At 42.1% G+C, this 23,356-nt stretch overlaps 1 protein-coding gene across 1 annotated transcript; it reads left to right on the top strand.

Annotated features, from left to right (window-relative positions):
* The first annotated feature begins 1,383 nt into the window (after positions 1-1,383).
* On the top strand, positions 1,384-22,201 carry MFN1 (mitofusin 1). Its single transcript, XM_059855728.1, has 18 exons — positions 1,384-1,544; positions 2,063-2,184; positions 3,003-3,138; positions 4,207-4,369; positions 5,011-5,135; positions 6,554-6,662; positions 8,932-9,039; positions 9,691-9,844; positions 9,968-10,035; positions 14,353-14,474; positions 15,928-16,054; positions 16,337-16,441; positions 17,510-17,612; positions 18,557-18,786; positions 19,263-19,418; positions 19,924-20,120; positions 21,302-21,436; positions 22,114-22,201. Exons 2-18 carry the CDS (start codon positions 2,070-2,072, stop codon positions 22,181-22,183), a joined length of 2,223 nt encoding a protein of 740 aa, XP_059711711.1. The 5' UTR covers positions 1,384-1,544; positions 2,063-2,069; the 3' UTR covers positions 22,184-22,201.
* Positions 22,202-23,356: the final 1,155 nt, after the last annotated feature.

Genomic DNA, 23,356 nt, shown 5'->3' with positions numbered 1-23,356 from the left:
CAGAAAGCTGCTCTGGGAGACAAGAGACAAGAAGTAGAAAAAAGGCATTTAAAAACCCAAAAAATAAATAAGGGGGCTTAAGAAGTGTGTATATTTGTGTAGGCCAGCACTGTGTCCCCAGCAGGAAAGGTGGTGTCCTGTGCCAGCACAGAGCCCTGTGACACAGCAAACTTACTTGTTGACATGAATAACTTCATGGCTGTCTTTGAGTTGGGTTATTTCTGATCTCTAAAATGGGAATCAGAACAATCCCCCACAGGAATGCTGTGAAGCCAGATAATTCCAAACTAAAATCCAGCACCTAAACAGGAAATGTATCCAAGGTCATTTTAGGTTGGATTTTGTAAATGAGGGACTAATGTTAGTATTTTCTTTTTAATCTCTTATCAGAGAGTAAATGGAAGTGTACGGGAGTAGCATGTCTCATTTTAAAACGGAACACAAGTACACTGCTGGCTTCCACATGATCTGCATGTTAAAGCAAGAAAGTTACTAAGTAGTAGGAAAAATAGGTAATGAATAAAAAAATAGGTAGTGAAAAAAGAGGCAACGAGTCTGTGTGGAATGTGGAAGGCTGAAAGGCATGGCTGAGCATGCCAAGGACAGGGATGACATTTGGGTTATTTGGGTGAAGTGGAAGGTGAGTGCTCTGACCTGAGCACAGCTGCTCTGGTTCCGCCACAGATCTGTCACCCTGGGGCCCGAGCAGCTCATCTCGGTCCGGAGAGGCAGAAATACACTCTAGGGACCAGGACTCTGCCAGTATTTATTATTTTTCTCCAAGGCAGTAAGTACAAATTTTGGTTGTTCACTGGTTGAGGTGAGGTTCAGCTGATTCAGGAACAGCATTCCAAGCAGAAGCTATGCAAAATCATGAAATTGGTTTTGGTAGTGTTTTATATTTGTGAGAGACCTGTATTTGATTCTTTGCTTTTCGGACTTTTGAACCCTTAGTTTCGAGGGGTATTTGCCAGCCATAACAAATTTCTGTGTGTCACATTCCTGGACCGTATTTCTTACTGAGCAAAAGACCTTTTTTATGTGACAGACTGTTGACTTCAAAGTTTACATCCTACAAAATACTGCAAGATCTTAAAATACAGTGGATCAGTAATCCTCAAATAACGTGTCCTCTAGAATGCTGTTGTCGCCGATTTTCATTTTGGTTCTCGTTTCCTAATGCTCCCGTTCCAAATGCATGAGGTACCGATGTAACTTTAACTCCTGGAAGCCCGCGGCGCTGTCACCGTGCGGGCTGTGTGCAAGCCGCGGAGCTGCGGGTGAGCCCTGGCGATGATCCCGGTGCCGCCCGGGCCCTGCCCCCGGCCCCTGCCCGGCTCCATTTCGCGAACTGCCCGCGCTCAAGATGGCGGCGGCTGCCCTCAGCCCGCACTGAACATGGCGGGGCCGGCGCGGGCGCGGAGCGGGGTCATAGGAGGAGGAAAGGGAAGTGACGCCCGCCCCCCGTCCCGGCGGCGGCGGTGACGGGCACGGCCGGGGCCAGCGGGGCTCCGTGAGGGACAGAGGCCGGGACAGGGAGCTCAGTGAGTGACTGGGGCTATACCAGGGCTCCGTGAGAGACCGGAGCGAGCGGGGGTTTCGTCAGGGACTGGGGCTGAGCCGGGGTTCCGAGAGGGAGCACGGCTGAGTGAGGCACCATGAGGGACTGGGGCCGCCGCTGCCCCTCGGCCTGACCCCACCGAGCCGGGGCTCCGGGAGAGCGGGGCCCGTCCTCGCTGGCCGGCGGGACAGCGCTGAGCCGCGGGCGGTGGGGAGGCGGGAGCAGTGTTTGACGAGGGGAAAGCCCCGTGTTTCCGGGACAGATAGCACCGGATCAGTTCGAACCTGTCCCCGAGTTTCCCCAGCTGCTGTTAGAGCTTGTGGTGAGGAGAGGAGAGTAAACAGCTCAAACTGAACTTACTGCCCTTTGGAGTTTAGAGCTTTGATTTGGGGCTTCAGGCGTTTTTGTTTTGTTTTGTTTCTTAATGGCTGTGTGAGCAGTGCATGAGTTTTAATGAGCTGGGTGTACTGAGTGGTCACTTTGATGCACCTTTCCTTGCAGCTGCAGCATGGCAGAAGCCTCTGTCTCTCCACTGAAGCACTTTGTGCTGGCCAAAAAGACCATCACTGCCATCTTCGACCAGCTGCTGGAGTATGTCACTGAGGGAGCAGCGTTTGTGGAAGGTGAGCTTTCCCCTTAAGCACGAGGGCCTTGTCCTTTGTTCTGAGTATGTTTTACTGAAGCATAATGTACCTTATGTTTTCTGTTACTGTGCTCTTTGTGTAAACGTGCACCTTCAGAAAAAGTCACATTTTTCATTTGACACTGTGTGTTTTTTCATCTTGTGCTGGAAGGAATTCCTGGCATTGCTACATACCTGAAAGGCTGATTAGCTCGCTTGCATTGGCAGCCTGGTCTCTTTTCCATGAGGGTGAAAGCTTAACCACTCTGGCCTGGCAGTTCTGTGGCGGTTTCTTTTGCACAGAAGGAAAGATAGCAGGTTCTCCCATTCTTCATCAGAAAGGTGCATCAGTGATGCAGTGCAGGGAACCACTGATCACACCCTCAGAGGTTTTAACAGTGTGGAACGTGTGTGGCCACAGAGAGCTGGTTGCTCATCATCCTGGTGAGCTCTGTGGGGGCAAGACAGCCCAGCTTAGCTGGTGCATCCATGGGAGGTCCTGGCTTTCCTTTCTGAAGGAAGCAGGTGTCCCAAGGACCTGGGCACGTGAGCCCATCAGGCTGTGTTCACAGGGTTAGTGCATCAGTGGTTGGGTTGGCAATTGATCTGAAGTGATTTATGTGGTGATTTCACCAGTGCTTGTGGCAGAGCTGTCAAATGATAAGGGCTGGTATCAGTGTCTGTAGTGAGGTTTTTCTTGTTTTATCACTGTAATTAAAATTTGCAGTTGGCATGTTAAGTATTGATTACTTACACCTTGTATCACAGAACACGTTCTCTGTATGTGATTGCTTTTATGTTTTTCCTTTCTGTGTGCAGCCACATATAAGAACCCAGAGCTTGATCAAATAGCAACAGAAGATGAACTAGCAAAAATACAAGCATATAAAAACAAGTTGGCAGTCATTGGAGAGGTGCTCTCACGGAGACACATGAAAGTGGCATTTTTTGGCAGGTAATGAACGAAATTGCCAGTACTTAATTTCTTTTTTTTTTTTTTTTTTTTTTTTTTTGGACTTAGGAAGGTCAGAGGTTGTCCTGTTCTCCAGAATGGCTTTTGGGTTTTTTTAAGGTGGTGGTTTTGTTTGTTCTGATTTTTTTGTTGTTGTTGTTCTGGACTGTTCCTGCTTAGGATTTTTTTTTTTTTTTTGTATTTCATCAGAACTGCTGAAGAACTAAACTTGGAGCTGTTCATGCTTCTATCTATAAGCAGCTGAAGAGAAACAGAGATAGTTGCCTGGTTTGTTGTGACATCAATCAGATAGATCTGTGTGATGATTTTAAGGATAGCAGTAACAATGTGGTCTGCTAGTCCGCTTTGCTTCAGGGAATTGATTTTTCTGTCCTTACGTTTAAAAATGTGGTTACATATTTTTGGAGTGTGAATCTTCATGGTTCTAAAAATTCTGCAGTAGTACTGGAAAAAACATGTACTATGGTGGTCTTGCCTTCATTTTGCTAAAAGTAGTTTAGTTATTTAAAGAAAAGCTATAAAATGTTCTGAAATAAAGTAATTAGTTATATCTCAGCCTTGATATTTCAAAAAGTTAAAAGTTGAGTACAAGCTGTGATGTGTGATAAAATTTTCCCTTTTGCAAAGGGAAAAGGTTCTGAGCAGGACAAAGAGAGCTCAACTCTCCCTTTGGCATTTTGAATAAATTTCTGAACTGTTGTACAGTGAGCACTGAACTTCTTCTGGAAGTAGCTCAAGAACGAGTTAGAGTCGATGTAACTTCATGCTGTTGTGTAATAGTTAAACCTCAGATATTTATGGGTGAGGGGTAGAGGGTTAGTGCCAAGTAGGACACTGCTGAGGACTCCAAGATGTTGCAGAAGGTGGAGTTGGTGACCAGTTCCTCTGAATGAGCACACCCCACTCTCTCCTGGCTGGAGCTCTGTACCCAAACCAGCTTGTGCTCTGTGGGGTTGGTGCACTCCAGTGGGGGTGCATTCAGTTCAGCACAAAGGTGTGTTTAATGCTGCTGCGCTCTGCTCAAAGTACTTTTGTTTTCTATCCCTCTAGAACAAGCAGTGGGAAAAGTTCAGTCATTAATGCAATGCTGTGGGACAAGGTACTTCCCAGTGGGATTGGCCATACAACAAACTGCTTCCTCAGTGTGGAAGGGACTGATGGAGATAAGGCTTATCTTATGACAGAAGGATCAGATGAAAAGAAGAGTGTCAAGGTACATTTCTTGGATGATTTCATGCTAATTTTCACAGGAACTGACTCTCAAAGGGTCTTTTTTTTAAAAACAGTTTAAAGTCCAGCAGAAGTATAAGGCTCACTCATTCTGCATTTTTAAGTTCTTTTTTAGGAGGGAAGAGCAAACTAATGAAAGTGCTCTGCTCCACAGTTTTCTTCTCTGTTCTAGAGAAACAGCTAACGTCTCATTGTAGCATAGCATGTGTTGAGTGATTTATTTTTATAGGACTCAGTAAGTCCTGTTCCTGATTAAGGATTTGGAATGTGCCCTTCGCTTGGACTGATGGTGCTCATCTTAGTGAACTGCATATGCTGATTTGTTGAACCTCTGAGGCAAATTCATGGTGATGCTCAGTAGCACACAGTCCAGCCCTGTAGGGAACATTTGTGGCTCAAAAGAAACTCTTGTCTGAGTTTCAAGGCACAACTTGTTCTTAGATGCTGGTGAGTTGAAGAGCTTAAAGAAAAAAATCACAACTATTCACCAGAACAAAGTATGAACTCTGTTACCCTCTTCAAGATAGATCCTGTCCAAGTTTGCTTGAGAACTGAATTAGACTGGTTTACAGACTTGTTTGAGGTACATATTCATGTTGGTCTTCTCTTTAATGCTCTCTCTAGACAGTCAATCAGCTGGCTCATGCACTTCACATGGATAAAGATTTGAAGGCTGGCTGTCTCGTCCATGTCTTTTGGCCCAAGTCAAAGTGTGCCCTGCTGAGAGATGATTTGGTTATAGTGGACAGGTATCTCTTCTGTTTTAGTAAATATTTTCTTAAGGATATTAGCCATTACAACATTTAGAAAAGAGATTGGTTTAGATTCAAAATTCTTGAAAGGCTTTTTTGTTTGAAAGAAGAGTTTGTTCTTTTGTATGTACTGCTTGTCATCACCCTCCTGATTCTGCCCTTGTAGCAGTTGGAACAGAAAGGTGTCTTGTGACTGAGCTGAAAAAGGGAATAGCTTTTGGCTGAGGATACTCTACCTTTAAAACAAGCAGGATGGAAGTGTGAATAGGGTCGTTGCAGCAACAACCTTTTGCCCATTTCCTTTCCTGAAATGCTTCAGACTGATCATGTGAAGTATAAACAATGTGGACTTCATTTTTGAAAGCTTCTGATATGAGTTGGAGTGCCTACATTCCAAAGTAATGGGTGACCTCAAAATGTAGTTGTGACTATGTCAGCTGTGTGTGCCCTGTGTTAGGCTAGCATCTCCTTTGTGTTGATGTGTTTAAAGAAATCTGGAAGTGGTTGTTTTGTCCATGCTAAATGCCCTTATTTCTGGCCACTGCATTATAACCTACAGTAGCTTTTAAAACCTTCAGGTGATCTGTACCTGACAGGTAAATCAATAAATACTGAATTTGTGAATAGTTCACACAGGTATCAGTGAATTTTTAAGTATGATTTCTTCAAGAAAACAACACAGAGTGTATTCTAATAAATTGCAGTGGTTTTTGTTCCATCTCTCTCTTTTACTTTGAAATCACTGGGAGTTTGTTATTATTTCCTTGGATCTGTACAGCCTCTTCTGCTAAAGGGAAAAGAAAAGAGCATATATTCTGAGAGAGCAGGTACTTGAAAAGAGCACATCATCCTTTTACTGTTAAATTGAGAGAATTTGAACCACTATAATTTAGGTGTTGCAGACATTACTTAATGCTCATATTCTACTTTATTTTTTTAATGGCTAGCACTATAGTTTTAACTTCATTTTGGTTTCTTCTTAAATCTATGCACAGCTTGCATAGCATATTGCTTTAAACTTGGACCTTATTAATGAAAAAAATATTTTGTGAACTATGGTCTCTTCTGATTAAAATTAGGATCTGAGGAGGGGAACCATTGTGTGAGGCTGTCTGGGTTTCTGGTGGACTGCCTGTCACTCCACTTGGCAGTTAATTATATGTGCATACTTACTAATCAGAAATTGCATTTTGAAATGAATAGGTAGTCTAATGGTCAAGTGACTGATAAATTCTAGATGGTAATTGGATTGTGCAATGTTTACCTTAAGTTTGAGGTAGGCATCAGCCTCGAGATACAGACCTCTGTAATTTCCTGCAATGCCCTTAGGCATTTCCAATCTATTTTTATCAGTTTATAAAAATCAACTACTTCTTTGCTGTGTAAATAAGAGTTTGTGTTTTTGTTCTCAACAGTCCTGGCACAGATGTCACTACAGAACTGGATAGCTGGATTGACAAGTTCTGCTTAGATGCTGATGTGTTTGTCTTGGTTGCCAATTCTGAATCAACTCTCATGAACACGGTATGATGTGCAATGATTTTATGCTCCTTCATTTAAATATTCAGCAGTTCCATAACCAGAATAGCTGAGACCTTTACAGAATGTGAATCACTGCACTTAGGTCTTGTGAATAGGACTTGGGGGTGGGAGGCAAGAAGTAATGTATATCCCTCACTGGGAAACTGAGAACAAAATTTAAATTTCTTACTGGCTTGGCTTTCTCTGCCTTGGGTGTCATGATTGTCCTTTCCAGTTCAGTTGCATTTTTGACAAATGGATGATGGAGTGCTTGTCTTGCCTTGCAATTTGTTGGTATTTGTTACCAACAAAAGAAGACACTTGTGGACTGAAGACACTTGTATTATCAAAGAAATTAAGGAGTGTTTCATATCCAAAAATGCTCCATAAATTCAGTAAAATACATGAACTGGGTGAAAGGAGTTGAGTTTCTGTCTTGTTCCTCTCTCAGGAGAGGGTGAATTCCCTTGACACACCTTGTGTCGAGGATGAGTGCTGCAGGTTCCCCTCAGTGGGCTGTGTTTCTTCTGAGGAAGGTGTCAGCAACAAGGGTTCTGTGCAGTGTGGAGAGCTGAAGATATTTTGATGTCTTTGTTCTGTAAAGCTTTGTTTCAGGAGAGAGAAGAGTTCTCTGAACCTTGCAGCCTAGATATTGTAGGACTTGTAAGAGCAGGAGAACATTTAAGGTGGCCATAGCAACTGTTGCAATAATCAAAATACAAGACCAGAAATTTGGTGTAATTTTGTAGTGATCTCAAGTTTTGACTAAACTAAGTATTGTGGATGCTGACAATAAAAGGTTTCTAAGTTATTACAAGTGTGACTGCCAAAATGCAGAGTAATTATACTGAGAAAATTGATGATGATTCTTATTAAGCCTACTGCAGACAAATAATATGCTCTGGTTGTTCTGAGCATGGTTCTGACCTGAAAGGTCTGAACTTTCTAACTGTTGAGACAATTTTTAATACAGGAAAGAACTGAGTGTGCAAAGACAGTATTTCTTTGCATTCTAGCAAATTAGAATAGTTTAGTAGAAGTCTGAGAAGAATGCAAGTTTAAAAACATTGCATTCCATCTTCTGAGCTGAGACACAAAGAGTCAAATACAAGAGATGTAATTTAGAAGAAAAAGAAAATTCTTAAAACATTCCAGACAAAGGATTTGCATCACTGTGGCCGTATCTTCTCTGTTATTCACATGAGTGACACTTTTAGGCTTTTAGTATGGACAAAACCTGTAAGTTGTTTACATTATGTGTAGAACACATTTGCTAGGGTCTTTTAATTAAAGGAAAAAGAAAAATTATTTCAATGAACATCTCACTGCTATATAGATAACATAAGTTATCCTGCAGATAAAAAGTTCTCATCCTCCTTTAGCATTGTTTTTGCCTCTTACCATAACAGGTCTGAGAATACTTGGCATTATTCTGCCACACTCCCAGGGATTTTTTTTTGGTGAAAACATGATTCTTCTACAGTTTCCTCATAAATTCTCCTCAGACAAAGTTCTGATTTCTGCAGCCGTGATCTGGATTGCACATGTTTATTCCCAGCTGATGGAGAATAATGGGTCTCCAGTGCTGTGTCCAGGATATGTTGTGGTGTCCTGCTGCAGTCTGGAAAAGTTTATGGCAGCACAGAGATCTCTTCTGTTTCAGCTTTGCTGAGTGGGGACTCATTCCATCACAACTTACCCATTATGACTCTGTTAACAGCAATAATGGGTGGTAGATGCAGCCAAGAGACGTAAATACACTTAATTTTGTTAAATTAAGACATTCATCAGTGACTTTTTTTTCTGTGTTTCAACCGTATGTCCTCATGCAGGAAATGTTATTTTTCTGTAGCTCAAGCTGATGTTGCCTAGCTGAGGAATAGTTAGATGATGTATTATCTGGATAGAGAACCAGATTTAATAGGGTTAGCAGGAGCATCTTGGTAGTTCGGGTAAGGGAGACTTCATTGTTTTAGTCAGCCATCAGTATTTTTTGGACTATTTTTTGGAAATTTTCTTGGTTTGTCTTTTTACCAATTTTTAGAGAAAGTTGCCGAGTCTTTGACTAGCACTGGCATCAGTTTTAAGACATTTGATGACTTTTGAACTACCATAAGCCTGTTATGTGCTGAATATTTGTGGGCTTTTACACTGATGAATTCTTTATAATAAACTTCAAAAAAGCTGGATAAACTTCAGAATCTTTTACAGAAGAATGCATGACTCTGGTTTGGATGTCTGGGAAATTTTCTGTTTGTGCTTTAATTCTTAGGAGAAACATTTTTTCCATAAAGTGAACGAACGACTTTCCAAGCCAAACATCTTCATCCTCAATAACAGATGGGATGCTTCTGCATCAGAACCAGAATACATGGAAGATGTGAGTGAATTGATGGCTCTCACATAGGTTGTCAGTTAATTAATATGTATTAATATGGAAACACCAGCTCTGTCTTATTAATAAAAGGCTAAATTACATGGTTAGAAAATGGAAATACCTTATTCTTCATTCAAACCAAAAAGTAACTTGCAATTCAAACGACAGTAATGCAGGCAATTAATAAAATGGGAGACTTCTTTAGAACCTTTTTCCTCCACAGTTAAGCTTGTTTTTTAGTCTTATTTGTATTACCTTTTGTTTCTGTAGTATTAGTGCAGCCTGAGGGCACAGTTTAAACATTTATACCTGTATAGAGTAGCTGGGAAAGTGCAGTTTTAGATGGGAACTGTTTGATCTTCAGCTCTTGCCAACAGCAGCCAGCTTGCAGTGAGAATTATTTCTCTGTGTATGGGGAATGAAGGGTTTACCCCAGTAACTGGCTGAGATCTCTGACTTATATAAATAGAGTTGTAGAAGGAAGTATTGCTGTGTCCAGGTCTGTTTAAAAGAGTAAAAGCAGCTGCTGCTTCTGTAGGTTTGGCAGGCATCTGCTCTCAGAGGGTGGTTCAGCATCTGTTTCTGACTCCGATGTTGTGATGTACTGACAGCTCAGTTTTTGCCTTTTTTCATGAGCTTTTTACCTTTCCTTAGGTGCGTAGGCAGCACATGGAGCGCTGTCTGACGTTCCTGGTCGATGAGCTCAAAGTTATTGATCCTGTGGAAGCAAGGAATCGCATCTTTTTTGTTTCAGCAAAAGAAGTTCTGAGTGCCAGGACACAGAAGGCCCAAGGAATGCCAGAGAGTGGTGTGTAGCAACTCCTGCTTTTCCTCAAATACAGAAAAACACTATAAAACCTGATAAATATATTTAAGATGCAGTCCCTGCTGTGAGGTACTGCTATGTCCCTTATAGTGTGTTGTTTCACAGGTGGAGCACTTGCTGAAGGATTTCAAACAAGATTCCAAGAATTTCAGCATTTTGAGCAGATATTTGAGGTATTTATGATGGGCTTTTTAAACTGCCTGTTTGTTGTTGTAAAGATAGCTTTTTCTTATGCTTAACTTAATTATACTGAGCATTACCCATATTAGCAAGTGGAGGAGTGTAATGTATTTAAACCATCTGCAGCTTTGCCTTTTCTGTGGGTTCTCTTCATACCTTCTCACCTTGAGTAGCAGGTAGTTGTTGGAAAGGAGAATTATATCAGTGAGTGAGGGAAGGGACCAAAACTCTTAGCTCATGTTCTGAGGTCTCAAGACCAATATAGTCTTTATAAGAAGAAATTATGGTCTTGAAACGTGTGTATCACTTATAGCCTTGTGCTGGTGAATGTTTGCAGTAAGAAATTTAGTTTCATCAATGTAAATCTAAAAATTTACTTTCATTTCTAAAGCCAGAGTTTTGAATTTATCACCATTATGTACCTCTTAGCTCTGTTGTTCTGATCATTAACACTCTCCTTGCATCCTTTGTGCTGTACAGAATCCACTCTTCCATCTCACTTTAGCCATATTCATAGCTGGAGTTCTCAGTTTCTACAGAAGTAGGACTGGCTAGAAAGTTGAGTGGTATCTTTATGATAGGATCCATTTTGCTTGCTAAATTTGATAACTTTAATTAACTAAAGCCATTCTTGGATATCTTAAGGAAGCCTCTTGGGTATCCCTCAGTGGTTTTGTATATGCGTATTTAAAAAAAAGAATCAAACTGCCTCTGAAAAGTCTTTGTTCTTGCATTACAGCAAACCCATTTAACCTTAGCAGAGCTGAATTATGTAATGATGTGTGTATATGAGAAAGGCTTTAAAATAATATCTTGATTCGGTCTTGCATAAACAAGAAAATGTCAGACTAAATTTAATCCTTATCCACACTCTGCTCATAGGTGACCGAAGTGTTGAAATGATGGGTTCAGGGTACTGGCAGGGCCTGGCTGCATGAGGCATGACATTTCTTGTGTCACTAGCTGTAGTCAAACATGCATGTTTTTTGCAATTTTTGTCCTCGGAACCATAGTAGGAAACTTTGAGCCAGCAGAAAAAAAGTGGAAATTGAGCTTCTAAATCAGTTATTGTTCTTTATTGTATTTTGCCATCTGCTGTACCCAGAGCTTTTTTGACAAAATCTCTTATAATTACAGTTAAGCACTCAATACTTAGAATATTTCAATATGAAGATGGATGATGACTTATTAAATGATGTGATGCTGTGGGTGCTCAGCACATCTGTAAATCAGAGGTCACAGACTCGAGTTGGCCAGCACAATGAGAAGTATCTGTCACAAGATCACAACCATGACAAGTTTCTGTGGCAGAGGCTGGGACTAGGAACAATTCTGTGACAGCACTGCATGGCCTTAAATCAACCTGTTTTTCTTTTTTCCCAGTGTGTTACATTTGCTGCATACCTGACTCCAGCAGTGAGAGTGGATTCTGTAGTGGTTTTCCCTGCTCAGCTGTGTTTTGTCCTAAAACCATTATTAGTGACTTTGAATAGGGGTGTGATCCCATAATTTAGAGAATGACAACTGTGTTGAACTAAGATTGCCAAAGCAATTTAAATTTTGAGTGATTGCTGCTGCAGCCTCTTTCACATTCAAGTTTTGTGACAGTCTTCTAAGTTACAGTGGCCATTTATATGCTTTTAAAGCAAGGCTGAGACTGAAATGGTTTACCAGGTCTGAAGTTTTCAGACCTAATACTCAAATTACTGTCACCTGAGCTGATAAAGTAGCTGACATCAGCAGACTGTTGTCATCAGTTCTGCCTGCCAGCTCTAGGCTCTGTATTAATGAGGAATCTGAGACTGCAGGGAGAACTTTCTGTGTGAAATCCTCACTGATACCATGCTTTGTGCACTGTCAGACCAAACTCAGATGCTGTGCAGCCCTGAGTACAGCCTAAGCACCTCTGCCTAGAGCACTTTGCATTTCCTCTGTTTCCTGACAGAGGAGCTGTAAGTCCCAGCAGAGGGGTTACATTCCAGTGTGTGAAAAGGGAGGGATGAGAGCACAGATGCTTCTTTCTGTCCTCATCAAACACTGACTCCTCCTCTCCCTCAGTCTGTCTTGCCTTTAGCTCCTTGTCCTGTGCAGGTACCCTCCTCAGACTTCCCAAACCTCTCTCACTTTTCTGTCCAGCTCACATCTCTCAGTAGTCTGTCTCCTCACAGACCTGTCCACATGTGCCTTGTTCCTCCTGGCTGTACCTGCTGGGTTTGCTCCTCCTGGATTCTCTCACCCTGCTTTTGTCATCACTAAAATTGGACAGCTTTTCCCTCTTCTCCATATGGGCTGAGAAGAGGAACTGTTAATTCTCCAGTACTTCCACATTCCTGATTTTAGTATCATTTCCCTGATGGGAAAACTTGTTCATTCCGGGACTGATACGAGCTCAGTATAGATAGAATATTTTAAAAAATAAATCTAGAAACAACCCACTGGTGCTAGTTAGTTGTGATATGAGAAAAACTTGAACTAATTTTGGAAGGCTTGTAAGGTTTATGTAGACTTCAGATGAGGGCAAAAATCATTCTGAAACTAGATGAAACATGTTTGTCTGCAAAGTACAGGGTGGTTGAAGTTGCTAAAAAAAAAAACTGGTGCAGGCATTACTAGAAACACTTGTACACTTGTAAGCAGTGGGAAAATTAGGATTTTAGAGATTTATGTAGTAGCTTTAAAATGTGATGCTGCTATGTCAGCTCTATTGCAACAAAGGAAAGGAGAGAGGCAGTCTTAAAGCGTTGAATTCTTGGATCAGTACTGTATTTTTATATTAGGGAATAATAGAAAGTGCTCAGTGTATTTCCTGAAATTTTACACTGAGGTACACAGAATGCCTTATTAAAACAGCAGAGAAATGTCTGGACTCTGCACTGTGTGCAGTAGTGCCTAGAGGATATCCTACACCACCATGCCTTAGGCTGGGGTGCTTCTCAAGTTTCTCAGAAGTGCTGACAGCAGAAGTGGTGTGAGAAGCAGTGGAGGAGGGAGGCAGGGTGCAGGAGTACTCCTGGCTGGCAGAGTTGGGATGAAGCAGCTGCTGCAGAGCCCTTCCCCAGCTCTGCCCGGGATAGAATACAGAACACGCTGGGCACTAACGACTGTCCTGTGATTCTGGCACTGGGCTGGAAGGTAATTGGTTTTGGTTAGACTGTTGAAACAGTTCATCTTGGTTTCAGTAAATACTTATGTACAGACTAACAGCACTGTCTGCTGTTAGTCCCCCTCTTATCTTTCCCCATCGTTTAACTAACCTCTGTGTTTTTCCTAGTGCTCTAACTTGGATTTTCTGATTGTGTTGTGAGTGATTGTCATCCTTTTATCTACCACATACTAATGTTGGGAAGACTCTGCTCTGTGCCTAGTCTAGCTCTTACAATGTGCTGATATTTAAAAAACTCTGGCCTTTCATTGCTGATTTCTAGATCTGCTTCGTCGAGGAACAGGGACTGTTTTACCCATTTGGTTTATTTTGTTTTCATTTATTATTTTTAGATAGCTGAGATTTGTAATTACAGCATATGCTAAGGTCATAGGCAAGTCTTCTAAAAGCAGTCCAAACCTGTGCCATGAAAGGTGAATCCACAGATGGAGAACAATTTAAAAATCACATTGATCTGGTTTAAGGAAGTCAGCTGCTTGCTTTCTTCCCCTCAAACACAAGAGTTCTTCAGTCACTGTCCTGTATTTCTGAATTGCTGTTCAATGTTGAAGATTGATTAGAAATTGTGTTGTTAGAGCATTTTCTACTTACTCATTTAACACTTCAATAATATGCAAACAAACTGATATTTTAAGGACTACTTAACTTTTATTTATCCCATGAGAAAACCCTTGTTTCTTATTCCTGATTGTATATTTTGTTCCTGGATGGTCAGTATTGACATGAAAATGTCAAATTCTATTGTCAGAATTGCCTCTTGAAAGTAAGACTGTGTAGTGCAACAAATAAAACTCAAGTCAGGCCATGTTGCTAGCATTATATATGGTTTTGAAAATTTCCTGAAGAGATAGATTTATCTTATGTATTCATCTGAGTTTCCTTTTTTTTTTTCCATTTTTAATTTATTTTAAAAGAATGAAAACCTATGCACATTACTGCGAATGGACACGAAAGCAGATTTGCTGCTATAGATTTATTTGAGATCTCAGCTTCTGTTGTCTTTTAATTTCTTTATACTTTCTCCCTTTTTATTTCCCACTGGTTTAAGTTCATGGTAAAATTGGCAGCATGTGCTTTCTGACAGTGAAATTCCTGATGGTGTTGGCATGGAATTGCAGTAATGTGTTGTGGCTTGGGCCCCTCGCAGGAGTGTATCTCGCAGTCAGCCGTGAAAACCAAGTTTGAACAGCACACTATCAGAGCTAAACAGATAATAGATACTGTGAAAAACATTATGGACACCATAAACGTTGCAGCAGCAGAGAAAAGGTAGGTGGGGTGGAGGGCTGGTTGGATTTGGTTTGTCCAGATCATCTGAGGAGCCATTTCTGGGCTGGTGATTTTCTTGGGCCATTGTGGACTTTAAAATCCACTTTTTCTGCTTGGTAAGAAACAGACAATTTCCCTGGTATGTCAATATGTCAGTCTTAACATTTTTCACTTGCCCACTCAGTTCTGTTCTTGGTCTGTGATTTCTGTACAGGGATCTTGGTTTACTTTGGTGTTGTTACTGATTTGCAATCTGTTTTCAAACCTTTTTTTCAGAAATATTTAAAATGTAAAGTTTTTCTAGTGATATGCAGCATTTCAGAGATTATATTTGAGCCTACTCTACTTTCATTAACAGTTACAGTGAAGAAGAAAAATGGAAAGATGTGGATGCTTTAATTTGCAAGTGATTAGAATACTGTAAGGAATGAGATGAGCCCAAGCTAACAGAGGCTTGGCCTCTAGCCCTTTCCAGATTGCATCCTTGAATATCCTTATTCTCTCTTCACTCATGTAATCCTTTAGTGCTAATGATAGCAGCTCATCTGTTCTGTCTGGTAGCTTTATGTATCCTTTGAGGTTTGCATATGTGTACAGTTTTTCCTCACGTTTGTTGCCACCTTGTGTCTCTTGTACACAGTGAACTTGCTGTCACGATTAATCCTTCCCATCCATCTCCTTCCTGCCTGTCAATAATGTGTCTTTGTGTTTCAACAGACTTCACTGTGCTATCAAACACACTCATCCCCTGAACATGTCAGTTTTTACAGACTGCCTGTTTACATACTGACTTGTCTCACGTTGTCAGATCCCACGAAAACATGCTGTGAAATGTTTGAAAATATTCTGATATTCAGCTTCTTTCTGTCAATTGAATTAGCCAAAATGTCTGTGGTGATGTCTCTTAGTTTGAATTGCTTCTGGTGGCCCTTCAAGAGAAAATTGCTCCAGGTTTTCAGGAATTTTTGCTTAAGTGGTAGGTCAATTCTAAAGAGACTTGTTTGTGACAAGGTTAGTTTCTGCTGTGTCCCCTTTGCTTTGCAGGGTCATCAGGCCCACATCACTGTTAAGGAGTGGTTGAGTGCTGTTTGTGAGCAGCAGTTTGATCACATTTACCCTTTTTTAAAATCAGGGTAGATGAGTTATTAAAGGCCTGTGATTTCCCACACCTTTTTTAGTTGTAATTAATGTAACAATACAGTGATAACAATTCTGACTTGAAATGCTGGTTTTGAGTTGTGTTTGCTCAGCACAGCCTTTGAATGCTCGTGCACAGGGAACTGCCATGTACAGCCCTTCTTGGAACAGTGCCTCTGCTTTGGGCAGCCATTGTCATTTGGGATTCCCCCTGCCTGCTCAGAAACCATCAGCTGGCTGATCCAGGCCTGGTTAAGGTCTTGTTTCTTTCCTGGGGGAATACATGGTGGTGATGGTTTCCTTTCTGCTGGGTTAGAGTACATTCCATGGAAGAGCGAGAGGATCAGAAGGACAGGCTGGACTTTGTGAGAAATCAGCTGAACATTTTGACAGAAGACACCAAGGAAAAAATCAAACGCGTTACCGAGGAAGTCGAAAACAAAGTAAGTAAAGGCAGTGGGAACAACTTCTCAGATCCAGGTGTTGCCTCTCTCAGGCAGCTCCTTTTGCAGTCCACTCATTTCAGGAAATATGTTTGAAATGTCAGAACATTCCTTTTTCAATTAAAAAAAAAAAAAAAAGAAAAAACAAAAGCTTAAAATGGCAGTCTTTCCTGACTGTCAGATGATTGAATGATTTCTTGGGACAGTTCATGCAGTTGTCTGTTCTCACTCTGTCTGGAAAAGGTAGGAGAAACATTTTATGTATTTCCTGTGTTCTTCCAGGTCTCCTCTGCCATGACTGATGAGATTTGCCGGCTTTCAGTTTTAGTTGATGAATTTTATTCTGATTTTCACCCTTCTCCTCATGTATTGAAGCTCTATAAGACAGTAAGTTTTTTTGAATGGTTTGAAGCCATCTTTGTCTTTCCCTTAATTTCTACTTCTGTATTTTCATAAATTGCTTCGATTTTATGTGACTTTGAGCATTGCAGGATTTTTGCTTGCTGACGAGTGCATATCTCTACCCAAAACTGAAAAAGGTTGAAAATATTTTCTGCTTTGTTTTTGGAGAGAAATTAATTTTTTTCAACATCTTTTTAGTAATAGAGTGGTTTGTAATTTCAAGTCTTTGCGTCCAGTAAATAAGACTTAGCATAAATAATTTTCTCTACTCCTGAAATCAGATAGAGCCAAAAATAAAATAAGCCTGCAAATACTCAACACTTTTAATAAAAACTGGTGTGGGGTTTTTTAATTTTATAAATTCCTTCTCAAGCCTAGTGCTTTAAGTTAAAGCACATATATCTATTTTTGCCTCTTGTGCCCAGAGTTTGCTGATGATGCTGACTGCCATAGCTCCCCCCTGGAGTCACAGAATGTTCTGAGGTGGAAGGGACTCAAAAGGATCACTGAGTCCAGCTCTTACACAAATGGCTCATATGGGGATCAAACCCACAACTTTGGTGTTAACAGCACCATGCTCCAAGCAGCTGAGCTCATCTCAGGCTGTTCCAGCCTGGCTGATCACCTGGGAGTGCTGCATTTTCAGGACAGTCTGTGCTGGCTCACCTCAGCAGAGTATCCTGAGCAGGCCCCCATGGGAGTTGGTGGGACGGGTTTGTCCCTGTGCAGAGCAGGGGGATTGGCTCCCATCGAATGACGCAGTAAGTGCTTTGCAGGGCAGTAGGCAGTAGTTTTCTTTTCACTGTCACAGTGAAAAGTACAGGCTTCTATGCCTTTTAATGTTTACAGTCCTAGGGAAATCTTTCCTGTGTCACTTTAGTTAGGTTTTCAGTCCCAGTGTGCAGTTGGAAAGCAATGGTATTTCCATGGAAACATGTTTTTCCTTCCCACTGTAAATAACAGCGCTTAGTGTGTAACATATTCCTGCTCCATATAATGTAACTGATTGGCTAAACACAAACTGATGAGCTTGTGTTCTTTGTGACACTTCAGGAACTGAACAAACATATAGAAGACGGTTTGGGAAAGAACCTGGCTGAGCGTTGCTCCAGTGAAGTCAACCAGTCAATGCACCAGTCCCAGCAGGAGATGATTGGTAGGTGGAGGGAGGAGGAATGGTAACACTTCACATTTAAAGGAAGACCATCTAAGAAAATTCAGTTTTAAAAGAATTTTCCTTCTGATCATGCTTAACATTGATGCTGTAAAGGATAAAAGAAAAGCTGTGATAGACCAGGACTGTGTGTTTAGCTCAGCCCCTGTTTCTGATACTAACCAGTAACAGATGCTGGGGGAGAAGAATAATGAACCAGGGTAAATATAGCAATCCCTCTCCATTTTGTGGACTTCTGAGCTGGTACACTACATCTGGATTAATGGCTTAAGCAAGTAGTAATGAACCTGTCCTTTGGAAACTCATCTAATCCTTTTATAAACCCATTTAAAATTCGGCTTCAACGAGAGACACACCAAATACACTAATTAGAAAATGATCCTGCAGTATAATGCTCTCCCTAGGTTCCTCCAGACCCAGAAAGCAAAACAGTTTATTTCACAAAGGATTTGTACACTCCCCCTTATTTTTTTCTTTATAAGTAGTATTTTATTGCACATCCATCTCTATTGGTCTGTTCCTGGTAATAAAAGATTCAGAGCAAGATCATGAAATTACATGAACCTTTCTGTCCTCTTATGTAATGTTGCCTTTTCTGTGTGGCACCATGGAACTGATGGATAAATTGATTTTTCTCCTTACTCCATCCCTGTCTTTTGACCACTGGTAGAGGTCTTTCAGTTTATTTGAGCTTTTTTTTCCAGCAGTGCTTCCTTGGTGAGTTGATTTTCATGACTTGTATTGGAGCAATAAATTCCCTGCTCAATCCTGCTGAAATGCCACTGATTTTACAAATAAATAAATAATGAACTGATCAGTTTAGATTCTCTGAATTGACAAAGCTGGTCAGCAGTGCAGAGATACTGCTTGTGAATATGCTCTTCTTCTAATGTTAACTCATCTTTACTGTTTGTTCTTATTTCTAGAAAATCTGAAACCATTGTTGCCTTCTAGTGTTCAGGATCAGCTCCACTTGCTAATTCCATGCAGGAAGTTTGATCTTAGCTATGATCTAAACTGTCATAGCCTGTGTGCAGATTTTCAAGAGGATATCATGTTCCACTTTTCTTTGGGATGGACTTCTCTTGTAAACCGTTTCTTGGGTCATAAACAAGCTCAGAAAATACTCCTGGGATTAGCAGATCCAAACCTACATGTGAGTCCTTCAGAGCTTGGGCTGCTTTGTTTTACCTTGATGAGAATATATTGATTTTTCCGCTGTGCCATTGCTATTTACACGCTTCCTGCTACCTTTCCCTAGATCCATTGTGTGAAATATTTTTGGTGTAGGTTATTTTTATTGGATTATATTCAGGGTTAGAATGGCACTGAAAACCTCTTTTAAACTTTCTGCAGCTGTTACACAAGTTGGTTTTCCTTTGGCTTGAACTCTTTGAGTAGCCTATTGCATTTGTAATATTTGGATCCTTGGGTCAGAACCAGCCCCACACAAACCCTTATTCTCTGTTGGAGGAACTGTCAAAGCCTCCGTGGCTCCTCAGGAGTTTTGTGCAGATTTCTCTGCTGAAGGGTTTTTTTCAAGTAAATCAAAACCTGAATATATGAAAATAAAACCCATCTGTGTAGTTCCCTGATGCTTTTGACTCAGGCTCACATGTTCCCATCTTCTAGATCCCTCGTCCTTTAGCCAGCACCCCGTCTGCCGCCAGCCTTCCCGCCATAACTCCTGAGAACATGCCCCAGGATGAGTTCATGGTTCCTTTGGTGTTGAGTTTAGCCTCGCTGACATCCCGGACCTCCATGAGCATCATCATTGTTGGTGGAGTGGCAAGTAGCACATTTCCTGCTGGAAGGGGTGGCAGAGGCTGAGCTGCTCTGTTCTGCCTGGGGTGTAACACAGAGCGCGCCATGGACTTGACGCTGGGCCAGATGAGCACGTGCAATGCCCTGGATACCCAGTCAGTTCACAGTGAGAAACCAGGCTAACCACTCTGAGGATAGCTGGGCGTATTCTCTGTGCCAGAAGTCTGTGTTCAATGCCTGAGTTAAATAGTGATCTGATGGTACTTCCTTCACTTTGAATTTAGTTGGAGCTTTGCTTCTTCCTTCATGGAAGAGCAGCAAGCTTTTGTAACCTGCACGTTCTCTGTGCTATTGGGGACCGGCTCATGTTAGTGGAGCTGTATTGCTCTGCAGTAATAATATGGAAAACACTTATTTTCTTAAACAAGTCCAGTAAAAGGGCTGTGGAGATGATTTTTAAAAGATGGGTGAAGTCAGCTTTTATTCCACAGAACACCTTATTTAAGCTAATGAAGATTTTGTTTTTCAGATATGGAAAACCGTAGGCTGGAAACTGATCTCATTGTCCATGAGCATGTACGGGCTGCTGTACCTGTATGAGAGGCTGACCTGGACCACCCGGGCCAAGGAGAGAGCTTTCAAGCAGCAGTTTGTGAACTACGCCACCGAGAAGCTGCAGATGATCGTCAGCCTCACCAGCGCCAACTGCAGCCACCAGGTGCAGCAGTAAGTGTCACACGGGCTGGCCCATCACTGGCACAGGCCATTGGCACTGGCCCTGCATGATGGCACCTCTAGTGTCCCTTGGCACTTAGTGGGAGGGGGTTTGAAGAGAGTTTAAAATGCCCACCTGAAAAAGCCAATACCTGCGTCTGTGTGTGGCTGTGTGTGGTGCTCTGAAGATGGTGACTCTTTGTCCAGCACCTTACAGTAGAGACATGAGAGATCATTCTAGTGGAAGCTGAGTTGCTCTGCCCTTGGAGTCCTGGAAGGACGGGCAGAGCTTCTGCCCCAGGGGCTGCTATGGACAAGTTCTGAGCAGCTGTGTAGCTCTTCTGCCCTGCAGGAGATGAACTTCACTTGCCTTTCTGAACTATTCCCTGAGCTACACAGGAGAGGTGTTCTGCACCCTGGGGGCTAGAGGGCGCATTAGCAGCCCTAATTTTCTGAAATAATAATTCAGTCAAAACACACAGTTTCAAGAAGAAGCTAAGGAAGACTATCAGCCAGACATTACTTGGCAGAGACAGGTGGGAAAGTGTTTTGGAAAGAGAAAACAAACAATGGAATAGTAAAAAGTTTCACTTCAGTAGAGGAAATAGATCCATCCTGTATCCAGCAGCTCTGTGAGGACATGGAAAAGCTGCACTCAGACCAGTGCTCCAGTAGAGAGGAGAGGCTGCTTCATCTCCTGCATGAGAGCTTGGGTGCTGGGCCCAGCCTGGTAACTGGGTTAGTTTTCCATTTGTTTGAGGAGGAGTCTTGGAGCAGGTTGGGGTGGGCAGGTCTGGAGCACTCCTCACCCTGCACAGGACTCACATTCCTGTGAGCAGGGCACTGAGTGTGGCACAGGCGCTGAGCTTGGCAGTGTGGGGCTGCTCTGGCACCTCCTGCCACAGCCAGAGCCCCATCTCAGACCTGCACCTCTTAATGTTCTGTGGAAATGGCCAGGCATGATGTAGGCATAGACTGAGGTGGATTTGGTGTGTTGAGGGCTTCTTTTTCTAGTTTAAAAAGTACCTGGTTCTGCTTTCTGCTATTCTGTATTCCATACAGAAGGAGGCTTTGATTGCTGTGTTCTGCACACTGCAATGCCATGAGATTTTATTTCTTTCTCTTTTTTTTTTTTTTTTTTTTTTAGCATAAACTTGTGTAAATCATGGTTATAAATTTGTTCTCGCCTTTAGGGAAATGGCCACTACTTTTGCTCGGCTCTGTCAGCAGGTGGATATTACTGAGAAAAACCTGGAAAAAGAAATAGCTAGGCTTTCCAAAGAAATAGATCAGCTGGAGAACATACAAAGCACCTCCAAGCAGCTGAGGTAAGTCTTGGTGTGACTGGCCACAAGCATCTCTTAGCCCTGCTGACTTCAGAGTGATCAGTGCTTGCTGTTAGTCTGGAGTTGAACTAGGTTAGTTCAGGTGCAAAGATACCCTGAACAGCTCTGGGTAAGTTAAATAAATGTATGCTGCTGCCTCAGTGAACCAGCTAACCTCCAAAAATATTATTTCTTAGATCATTTTTACCCTTGTCTCTTTTCAGTGGGGGAGATAGGCGTTTCACCAGAATTTTAGTCTCCTGTTGGTAACTTGAGGGTGGCACCTTCCCAAAGCCCCCTCCCCAGAGCAGTGCAGGAGAGCAGCTGTGCTCTTTGAGTCATCCAGTGCAGTACTGGTGGTACCAGTGGTAGGTGTTTGCAGAGGAGGAACTTTGAGCACTTGGTGGTTCAGGACTTGGAAGCAGCCTCAGCTGTAGTTTCCTGTTCTTTCCACCTGCTGAAAGGCTGCCCTGGCTCTGGGCTGCTGCCTCCTGGCCTCGGGCATCCACCACCACTGATGGAGAACATCTGCCCCCACACACCCCTTCTGAAAACCTGCATTTACATTTCCTTAGTGCTGGGGGTGTGAAAAGACGAATAGAAATGAAACACTGATATTGATCCTGCCTTTCGGTTGTTCAGGCACTGAAGTAAATCTCTTGCTTTTGTTTGTTTTACAGAAATAAAGCCATTCACCTTGAGAACGAACTAGATCGCTTCACAAAACAATTTCTTCAAAAGAGTAAATAAAACATCATTGTGAACCTTCCCGGTGCTCCTTTGTAGGGAAAAGTAGAAATTTTACAGGTGACTTCTATTCTATGAAAATGATTTATATTTTTAATGTTACTCTGGTGACAGTTGTTGTAAAACTTGGACTCTGATGGTGAACCAAACGGTAGGGCTGTGGTACTCTTGAGTGTTATGTTCGTTTTGCAGATTTTGGGTTAAAAATTACCTTTAAACACTAAATTTTTTGGGCACTTGACAATAAAACCCCAAGTCCTCACTGGTTTTCATGAGCATGTAGCAGTGGCAAGTCTCACTTCCTGGCATCCAGGACCTCAGACAGGGAAAGAGCTTAGCCCAGTCTCCTGCTTTCAGCTGCTTAGGAATTGTCTAGGAATGGAAGGTGCTGGTTTTCCATGTGGGTGTGATTTTGTTTAGTGAAGGGAAGTACAGACTCTGGCATGGGAAAGGACTCCTGAGATGTTTGGAAAGCCTGAATCAGTGTGTTGGGCAGCAGTTCCTTTTGAACGGGCAGCAAAGATGAGGGTGAACTGCAATAAGGAAATGCAGTGGGCTCAAGGCTTCTCTGGCTACATCCTTGAGCCAAGAGGGCACTGATGACATAACTGAACCTGTTTCTTGCAGTTGGTAGAGCAGTGATGTGGTCCTTTGCCTGTGAGCATGTGGCTAGAACCATGGTCAGGTGCTAAGCTCAGGTGTGTCACAGCCAGGCACAGCAGGGTGTGCTGAGATGGTCTGGGCATGGCTGGTGCAGCTTGAGAAGGGGCTCAGGGTGCCAGGAGGGACCTGGAGCTCCTGTTGCTGCATTCAGGGAACAGGACGTGGTGAAACCCCATCTCTCCCTTCCCAGTCCCTCTGCTGGAGAACAGGTCTCCTCTAGGTCAGACTACAGGCAGCTGTGATGGAGTCCTTGACCTTTGCTCACCTCCAGCAAGGCCTCTTTAAAAGCCTTCTGCTGTTGCTGTCTGCAGTCATTCAACATCTACTTTTTTCTAACTAGACTTTTTAAAATTACTTTAAAAGAAAGGCCTTTTCAGAGTATTTATATATTTTTATGGCGGTGTTAATATTGACTAAGTTAAAGATTGAGCTCTAAGGTATAGGAGTTCGCTATTTTCAAGTAACTAAGGGCTGTCTCATCAGGAAATAGATGTAAGATGTAATGCTAGAGGC

Source organism: Haemorhous mexicanus, chromosome 10, assembly GCF_027477595.1.
Source record: "Haemorhous mexicanus isolate bHaeMex1 chromosome 10, bHaeMex1.pri, whole genome shotgun sequence".
NCBI lineage: Eukaryota > Metazoa > Chordata > Aves > Passeriformes > Fringillidae > Haemorhous > Haemorhous mexicanus.
Note: the sequence above shows the minus strand (reverse complement) of the source record. Positions and strands in the feature narration are given on the sequence as shown.